General features: G+C 39.8%; 2 protein-coding genes and 1 non-coding gene across 3 annotated transcripts; 1 reads left to right on the forward strand and 2 right to left on the reverse strand.

Annotated features, from left to right (window-relative positions):
- Window positions 1–36: 36 nt before the first annotated feature.
- LOC105685614 (eIF-2-alpha kinase GCN2) lies at window positions 37–6,499 on the reverse strand. The gene is made up of 13 exons (XM_012399877.3): window positions 6,002–6,499; window positions 5,763–5,932; window positions 5,412–5,673; window positions 4,789–5,343; window positions 4,330–4,704; window positions 3,705–4,250; window positions 3,462–3,610; window positions 2,947–3,380; window positions 2,597–2,873; window positions 1,993–2,512; window positions 1,437–1,919; window positions 457–1,358; window positions 37–355 (listed from the first exon to the last, which is right to left on the reverse strand). The coding sequence occupies exons 1-13, from the start codon at window positions 6,056–6,058 to the stop codon at window positions 229–231; spliced, it is 4,857 nt and encodes a 1,618-aa protein (XP_012255300.2). The 5' UTR covers window positions 6,059–6,499; the 3' UTR covers window positions 37–228.
- Window positions 6,500–6,583: 84 nt separating this feature from the next.
- LOC105685615 (protein YIF1B-A) lies at window positions 6,584–8,835 on the forward strand. Its single transcript, XM_012399878.3, has 4 exons — window positions 6,584–6,844; window positions 7,154–7,242; window positions 7,308–7,652; window positions 7,742–8,835. Exons 1-4 carry the CDS (start codon window positions 6,814–6,816, stop codon window positions 8,288–8,290), a joined length of 1,014 nt encoding a protein of 337 aa, XP_012255301.2. The 5' UTR covers window positions 6,584–6,813; the 3' UTR covers window positions 8,291–8,835.
- An 87-nt stretch (window positions 8,836–8,922) lies between these two features.
- Trnac-gca lies at window positions 8,923–8,994 on the reverse strand. The gene has a single exon. It is a non-coding gene; the product is annotated as a tRNA-Cys (tRNA).
- Window positions 8,995–9,047: the final 53 nt, after the last annotated feature.

Below are 9,047 nucleotides of genomic sequence, written 5' to 3' on the forward strand. Positions count from 1 at the left end.
GTTTCTGCATTTTTTCAGATTGAAAGGTAGTCTTAATAAGTATTAATAACGATTTTTATTAGAACAGAAGTTGCTGATTAGAAATCAAACGTTATTCGGATACCTCTGGTATTACTGATGACTGCAAAAAAATTGTCAGCCAAATATGCAAAGTAATCGTTTACTGACTGTACAGTTCTCTTTTTCGTTTTTTTAATCAGGTACAACATGACAGATACATTCTCATGATTACATGAGAATTTTGTATCTACTCTCAATCAGGCTATACAGAATTAGCACTGGATGAAGTTTCTCGTTCCTAATTTCCCTTATTTCCTCGCAAATATCCGTTATGTATTTTTTATGCCTCGGGTGCCTAAAAAAGAAAAACAATAGATTTATACTCCATTCATGAAAACAGCAATCGAAAATTTGTTTCTCCAAGGATATTCAATTAATTTCAAGCTATGCACTCACTTTTCAATTATAAGTTGAATACTTTTATGAAATTCTACTTCATTCTCGTCAATCTCTAAGTAGCTGATCATCGACTTTATCACCGTTGTGTCCAGGAAAAATGCGACTACTTCAATGGAGATTTTATGAGAAACCCTCTGTGATACCGAGCCCATTTGTGCAAGAATGGTATTTTTCATACTCCTACGGCTACTCGCCGAGAATTTCTCTCTTTCAATCAGGACAAAACTAATATTAACGTTTATAGGGTTGTTTGAAGAAACTGAAACCTCGGTTCCTGTACTAACTTTACTGTCAGATCTGCTCAATACGTGCAAAGGATTATCGATCTGTCGCTGAAGAAAATCTGTAACATCTTGAATGTTGACTTTTTTCTCTTGATACCTGTCCTTTTCCCAGTATTGGACTCTGAGAGTGCCGCACTCTCCATTTTTGAGAAGAACTATGTAACTTATGGAATTCTCTCTGCAGTATTCTTGTATTTCTTCAGTAGAGTGTAGTCCTAACGACGTTACTTTCAAACCCTGGGACCAGAGTTCACGTAAAACTTCAGCTTTTTCTTTTTCCCTTCTTGGAAGTCCATCTACACAGCAAACTGCCACATCTACACCGCATTTAATCTCAGCACATGTGTCTTCACAGCCTTCCTTCACGGCGCATACTAGTTTGTCCAAAGATATACTTATGCCTACTCCAAACTGCTTGACCTCTTTACTTGCCATACCAGTCCGCTCCAAGAACTGACGGAATGATGTTAACATTTTGTCGTAACGACCACCTGCTGCTATAACATCTTGGCCAGCCCGTCTCCGTCTCCGCTTCAACTCGCAAGTTACCTGATATATTATACCGCTATGTTGCTGTATGTTGTGGACCAAAAGCGGCACAACAACTATAGGCCACTGAAGTAAAGAAAAATTATGTCAAATCTCGAATTCGAAATAAAGTGTATTTGAAAAGAGTTAAAGCGTTTGCGTTACTTTAATTCCTAAAGCTTCAGCGTTTGCGATGACAATTTCCAACTCCCGAAGACCTTCTTTGGCAAGAACAGCGGCATTCCCTTTTCTCCTGGTGATGGTTCTCAATATACTGGCAATTTTCGTCACAGAACTTTCAGTTTCAAACAGGTTAAATAGAGTTTCCATAGCCTGATCCGTTAAGCATAGACTAATAAGGTGCGTTTGTAATTGGAATTTTGAAAACTTTCCATCCCGTGCATTGCGTAGTATAGAGTAAATGTCAGGATACTTTTCCTTTTCTATACCACAGTACAGCAACACCGCTTGAAGTAAAGAAGTGTGGTTCAAACGAACAACAAAATTCCGTCCTCTTAGTTCTGGAATCTCGTTAGCTATTTCTCCAACAATTGAAATCAGTTCTGCCTCTTCCATCAGATCTTCGGGTGTCGAACTAATTATGTCAAAAGCACACTCGTATAATTCTCGTGGATGAAACCCGTGAACCTAGAAATTCATAACGTGTAATCGTAAGTTATAGAGTCAATTGCGTGGGGAATCGAAAAAAAATCTAGCTAACTTTTTTCTCCCTGTAAACACGTTCAATTGCGTATCTTCTGATGTGCATGATATTGTTCCATGCCACGTATCTGGCAAAAGGGGCCCTAAGATCATGTGGCAAAGAAACAACACTGCCGGTACGAGTCATCAGTTTGACGCAGGAATCATTGTGATTATATAATTGGCTGGACTTTGGCATCAGCAGTGGAGAGCCTAGGCAGATACCTCCATGTTTCTGGAAGACTCCGATGACTTTTGATTTCACGTTTTCTTGTAAAAACTGAAGCTTCGAGGTAGGGCAGCTTGCAAATCCTCTCGTAGGTAAATTCATATCGTACGTAATGTCCTCAGCGGGAGTTACTTTCTGAGCCAAGCAACAGTCTATCAAATGCTTGTACGCCTTGCTCTGCCTGTTGGACAAAGTGTGTCGCACCATCTCCTGCAGCTCAGCTTCTTCTAGTTGCGGAGGGGGTAGATATTCCGAAGCTAATAACTCCTGAGATGTCGGGCGCAGGCTGGGGTCATGATTCAGTAGCCATCTGACAATTTTATTGCGTATTATGACAAGTCAATCAAAACCGAAAAGCGAAAAAAAAGACACCTAAGTATTTATATTTCCTTACTTGAGCAGACGCACTTGGTGCGGTGTATCGGTGTCGGTGAATTCTGGTGGTAGAATTATTTCTCTCGATCTCAAATTCAATAGAAGTTTCACCCTTTCCATACCCGTATTCAAAGGCTTGTAACACATCTCAAAGAGTATTATGCCAAGGCTGTAGATGTCTACCTTTTGATTGTAGATGGCCTTAGCAATTTTCGAACTCAATTCTGGAGCGGTATACAAGGCTGTCCCTACCTGGCCGGTCAATGAACCGACATCCTCAATTTCATAACTTGTACCTATGATAACCGAATTTGTATGTAATATTAATTGTAAAGACGAAAGTCTGAGAACTTATCATGCATCGTGTACCCATAAGTTGCAGCTCTTTGTCCGTATCCACCGCCTGAGCCAAAGTGGATAGAATATTGGTGGTTGCTAGTCCAAAATCTCCAATTTTTACGTGATCGTTGCTATCCAAAAATATATTTACAGGTTTCAGATCTCTGTGAATCATGCCCTGTTGATGAATGTGCGCCAGGCCCTCAACGACCTCCCTGAACAGTCTCCACAGTCGTTCCTCGTCTTCGCAGAGCCCATTATCAATGGCAGTCCTGAGCGTGCTTTTTTCACAAAATTCCATTTGAATGTACATGAATTGTATTTCTTTAACGATGACCGTGTTATTCTGATTTTCCACATGCTGGTTTGACATCGACTGCGAATCTTGAACGGAATCTGATGTTTGAGAGGTATCGTTTTTTTCAAACTCAATACTGTCTGAAGAATCGATTCTTGTTCTTGTCCTAACGCGACATCGTAATCCATAAAAATTTACGAACTCAGTACATGATTTAGTTTTTGTTTAAACTACATTTAAAACTCACAAGAAAGCCCAATCTTCATCGCTATCAGAATCACTAGAACTATCTTCGCTATCCGCAGACAAAACGGCACTAGCCTTCGACTGATAGGAAATATTCCATTCGACATCGTGCATCGGGGGAGCGAGTCTTTCAATCTCTTCACTTGCTAGCTAGAATTGGAAAAATATCATTGATAAGATTGAAAATTTTTAAAAAAAGATGAAAATGGAAACATGATCTATACATATATCAAGAGAAACTGACATTGGTGAGTTCGTGACTATGGTTGTGTTCTCCTGTAGTGACTCTTGTCGAAGGTGTAGCTGCAGGTGTGAATTGACTATGCCTCGAGGGGTCGTCCAGAGTAGCACTTTCAATCCATGAGTTGTAATAGCGAACAACGTTTTCGTGGTTGAGTCGCGAGAGCAACTTGACTTCCCGTGTTATCTTTCTGTTTAATTGTATGTTTTTTGGGTTTAGCTCAATCCGTTTTATCGCATATATTCCGCCATCCAGTTTATTTTTTACTTTTAGCACATCTCCAAAAGCTCCTTTGCCAAGCCATTTCAAAACTTCAAACTCATGTTGAATTCGTGATTGTCCAGCTAGTGCGGGAAAATACAAATGGATGTCAGAAGATGGTTCTTCCGGCTCTGAACTATTCTGGTCTTTTTTTCTGTCCGGACAAGGCGGAGTTAAGCCCTTTTCGATTGGCACTCTCATAAAACAATGCTGCTGCAACTGCTCTGCTGACCATCTGATCCTTTCATCTGGGATAAGACACTTTGATAAGAAGTCTTTCAGATCTGGCTGCAAATAATTGAACCATATAATCTCATGAATGCTAAGATATTTCCATTGAGAAATATTCATCCCACTTGTTCACTACCTGCATATTGTTATCCAGATGACCTTCATTGTCCGAAACAACACTGCCTTTCATCAATGATAATAACAAGACCCCGAACCTGTAAATATCACTTTTCTTTCCTCCTCTTCTCTGGATTGTAGGAAAATCGTGTTCAGCTTTGGCTAGGTCCTTCGAGCAATGAATATCATACAGTCTTTTGTCCAGGGAATATCCTGACAGCTTTATGAGACCATTACTATCAATGTAAATACTGGTATCACGAAGATCTTTATGTACAACGTTATTTTCATGCAGAAATTGCAGTGCCGCCAATACACCCGCTGCCAAATGTCTCAGAGTATCAATATCCATAGGTATATTTTCAGTTAGATAAAAAGCACAAGTCGTCCCTACCTAGGATAAAATGAAAAGTTGAAATTCAATTTAATCTCATGCAAAAACGGAAGTGACGGTGACAATACTGAAATAGGTGCTTACGACAAACTCTTGCAGAAGATATATAACCACACTGTCTTTGTCTGATATATACTTCATGTTTGAGTAATGCACCAAATTTGGATGGTGTAGTTTAGTGAGATGATTAAGTTCTTGTTCTATAACGGCAACTTGCTTCATGCAGTGCTGCAGGTTAGAAGCATCGTTGGTTTCCTGAAGTTGGGTCTCAGTTCTACATCTCAGAGACCATTCGACTATGGCAAACAGTTCCCCTGTGGTCATGTCTAAACCTACATAGACCACCGATCCTCTATCACTGTGCCCTAAACATTTTCCTCGGCAGACAACACGTTCTCCTCTGTGGTTATTATTGAAATGAACTAGTTTTGTGCCTTTATGCTCACAAAATGTACTTTCAGAGTTTTCAGAGGTGCTCATACATCGGCGTCTAGAATACCGTCTGGGTCTTTCAGGTGGAGATGAAGGTATTGATTGAGAAACTGAGTTCATTTCAATCGGAAAGCGCGAGAGTTCCTTCCGGTTGCGTAATTCTGCTTTCAAAGCTTCTTGTCTCTTGAGAATTTCGTCTTGCAAGACCTGCAAATGATGTTGGTAACTAGAATATCAACTCTATTCCCTCAAAAATCTGAAAATTTCACACAGACCTGTCGCTCCTTATCCTCTTCGAGTTGCTTTCTTTGTATCTCACATTGTATTTTTTCCTGCTGCCTGGAGACCATCTCTTCATAGAAGCTACTATAGCCTGGCTTGTTATGTTCGTGCAAAAACTTTTGAACTTGCTGCGCGAGCTCATATATCATAACTTCACCTTTCAGTTGATCAGCCAATTGTTCAAGCTCTGAATACAGGACTCCTACTTGTTGGTTTGACAAGCCACGGCTGTTGCGAAGAAGAAGGCAAGGTACTCTAATGGAGGCAGAACAGTTTCGTTAACTTAATAGACTCTTTGAGCAGGCCAAGCATAACAAAATCCACTTGATTCAACGTCTGCTTACTCCTCAGGATACCCTTCCCCACAAATAACCTGGAGGTCTATTTGTGCATAAACTTCCGCAGGACCGCTCATTCCTTTCTGAGGAGTCAGGGTGATCGAAAGATCTAATGGCTGCCATTTTTTCTTTGCTTTAGTCTTCCTTTGATCATGTAGCTCCTCAGCAAATATTGACTACAGAATTGAGAGCAAACCGTTGTTCAGAATCTGGCTGACATCAATATGTTTTAAAAATTTACTGACCTTTAAAACTTCAAACTCGTTTTCTTGTCTATCTCTGTTGGTTTCGACTTGGGACATATTGCATATGGAACAAATATAACAATTGTTGGCAGAACGACTCCAAAATTGTTTGTTTACTTAGTTTAAGTGGTGCCTTTCTGTTTTCGAAGCACTGTTACACATGCTATCACTAAGCAGCTGTGCTTGCATTTAACACGCTTCAGTGATTGTCGACTTTACTTGTTAATATACTGTATGTATCTATCCAAACAGTTTTGATACATCTTATTGTAAGAGGTAAAGGATTACTTTTGCAAAACATATTCAAGAGAGAATAAAACGTGACATTAGGGCAGCGTCAACTGTATATGCTGCAAAACATACATACATGTCAGGAATGACAAGTAAAGGCACTTCGTGATAAGATATTCCTATTTCACGTTTATTATAGTCCGCACAAATCCGGCGATGGAGTAGGATCGTAGCTTCTCAACATATACTTTTTGCTCAGCATCAGCCAGTGGCATCACCACACCAATGAATTCTTCATATTATTTAAAATCCTGTTTGTTGCTTTTTGTGTTCCTCGCCTCCTACAGTATTTGATCAACGAACAGAGAGATGGCCATACAGGTCATAGCGACGCGTGGAGCTACTCATCGTTTTCGGTGGCAAGTGCAGCGTATTGTAAACCAAAGAGTAAATTCTCTTTGCTTGCAACAATCGCGAGGGGGTCCGAATATTTATTTAAGAAATACCGTGACCACCGAAGCGGATGATTTCTCATCAACATTTGTAATTGATATTTTGAAATTTTGTAATCGAATAGAATCATGAATTACAATCACTCTGGAGCTAGAAGAGGTATAGTAATAAGATATGTTTCCATTCCCCCCTTGTATGACAAATCTTTTATCTCGCTGTTATTAATGCTATCGAAACTATATCTACCTAACATCCTACGATCCATGAGATTCTTTCGCTATTCGTCTTCAAGTCGTAGAATTGAGATAAACATTGTCATTTGTAAAAAGTGTATAGACGTTGGCATATTTATGTTCTATCATGAACTCATACTGTTCCTGTCCAAAAGCTAAGAGGAATAACTAATCTTTTCACTAACAAAGAAATATTCGTATCGTGATTTGTTCTGGTTTATTTTTATACCACTAGGGAAACCTAAACGAATGCTGGATCCATCGGTTGGGCTTGCATCTCCAGCACCTGTCATACCACAAAGCCCATATATGTATAACCAGCAGGTAAGATGATACAAGCGGACATACAGTTTGAAAGAGTCAATTTGGAATAACTAACTTGATTTTAGGTGCCAGTAAATGGTAGATCACAGTCAGATTACGGTTTTGATGTAGCGGAACCACCCCCTCCGGCATATGGATTCAACACAGCTCCAAATTTTCAGCCAGGATATAACAATGCTAACGAACTACGCCAGGAAGCTTATGTCAGTCCACCACCATTTGCCACTCAACTTCTGGCTGAACCCATGGTCACAAATATGGCTGTTCAGTATGGTTCGGCACTTGTTGGATCAGGAAAACAACAGCTAGAAAAATACGTCCCCGTCACAGCTCTGAAATATTATTTTGCCGTTGACACAGACTACGTCGTGGCTAAATTGGCGTTACTCTTCTTTCCCTTCACTCACAAGGTTTTTGACTCAGACAAAAAGCTCATGTATCATAGCCATAGACCAGTTCCATGAATTCATTTGATATTGACGTAAACTTTCCTCTGCAGGATTGGTCGATCAAATATGAACAGGATTCTCCACTTCAGCCAAGGTACGAGAGAAACGCCCCAGACATGTATATACCGACAATGGCATACCTAACGTACGTCGTAGTAGCAGGATTGGCTCTAGGAACCCAAGAAAGATTCACGCCCGAACAGCTTGGAATGTTGGCGAGCTCAGCTTTGGCTTGGGGAATAATAGAGCTGGTAGTGTACACGATAACACTCTACGTTATGAATATGGATACAAGTCTTCGAACTCTAGATCTGCTAGCTTACTGCGGTTACAAATACGTTGGGATAAACCTAGCACTTTTAACATCTCTAGCATTCCAAAGATTTGGTTACTACATAGTTCTTGTATACTTTAGCATTTCTCTAGCGTTCTTTTTGGTCAGATCTCTGAAGCTCAGGGTAATTCCTGAGGGTCACAGCTCCTATTCTGCTAGTGGTAATAAAAGGAGACTTTATTTCATATTATTTGTGGCTGCGCTTCAACCGATCTTGATGTGGTGGTTGTCTTCGCACTTTGTACCATCTACTGCCGCAGCGTAAGGATCACATGACAAAAAAATTGAAGAGGAAACACGTTGAACAATATTTGGGATCAAGCGATCTCTGATGATTCTTTCCAACTATTGTTAAGAAGCATCCCTTATGGCTCTACGTATTTGTATGATAATTAACTACACCGATTGATTAGGGAATTTTACTATAAATGAATTGTTCATTGGGTCATCTTCCAGCTGAAACTTTTTCCTACCAGACTTTGAATAAGGAACTGAGAAACAAAAAAAATCACCTGTAGTGAAATAATGACAAACCAAATATACTCCTTTATGACAGTGTTCACTTTTCTTGCGCTGTAGCGCACTGTATAAGGAAAACAATAATAAATCCTCGTTTTATAACTTAATCAGACGGTGACACATCAAGACCTTAACGTAAGACGTGAGTGAACGCGCGGAAAATTGAACATTTTTTGATGTAAACTAGGTTGGGTCTTTTTTTTCATAGTTTGAGATATTTCCAGATTTCCACTATGTGATGCCTTTTTTTATAGCAAGTATTGCATTCAATAAAATTATATTTAAATACGATCCACCATAAAATCTAACGACGGATCAGCGATAGATCGCTCTGATGTTCCCAGCACCCTAATTTCGTGTCCAAAAACTAACGATCTGAGGGGGCACCCGGGTTTGAACCGGGGACCTCTCGATCTGCAGTCGAATGCTCTACCACTGAGCTATACCCCCAAGTAATCATTCATTGTTACAGCATTTACAAGATGGCGCAATTGGTTGAATAA

The sequence above is a fragment of the Athalia rosae genome, chromosome 3 (genome assembly GCF_917208135.1).
Source record: "Athalia rosae chromosome 3, iyAthRosa1.1, whole genome shotgun sequence".
In the NCBI taxonomy this organism is placed as follows: Eukaryota; Metazoa; Arthropoda; class Insecta; order Hymenoptera; family Athaliidae; genus Athalia; species Athalia rosae.

What these genes read in the sequence shown, in the direction of transcription:
- LOC105685615 (XM_012399878.3), top strand. Translation starts at nt 6,814, where the DNA reads ATGAATTACAATCACTCTGGAGCTAGAAGAG. An exon ending in CATATATGTATAACCAGCAG is followed by an intron (nt 7,243 to 7,307) that starts GTAAGATGATAC and finishes ACTTGATTTTAG; the next exon opens with GTGCCAGTAAATGGTAGATC. An exon ending in TCTTTCCCTTCACTCACAAG is followed by an intron (nt 7,653 to 7,741) that starts GTTTTTGACTCA and finishes TTTCCTCTGCAG; the next exon opens with GATTGGTCGATCAAATATGA.
- LOC105685614 (XM_012399877.3), bottom strand. Translation starts at nt 6,058, where the DNA reads ATGTCCCAAGTCGAAACCAACAGAGATAGACAAGAAAACGAGTTTGAA. An exon ending in ATCTTCTGCAAGAGTTTGTC is followed by an intron (nt 4,705 to 4,788) that starts GTAAGCACCTAT and finishes ATTTTATCCTAG; the next exon opens with GTAGGGACGACTTGTGCTTT. An exon ending in CTGAAGCTTTAGGAATTAAA is followed by an intron (nt 1,359 to 1,436) that starts GTAACGCAAACG and finishes TCTTTACTTCAG; the next exon opens with TGGCCTATAGTTGTTGTGCC.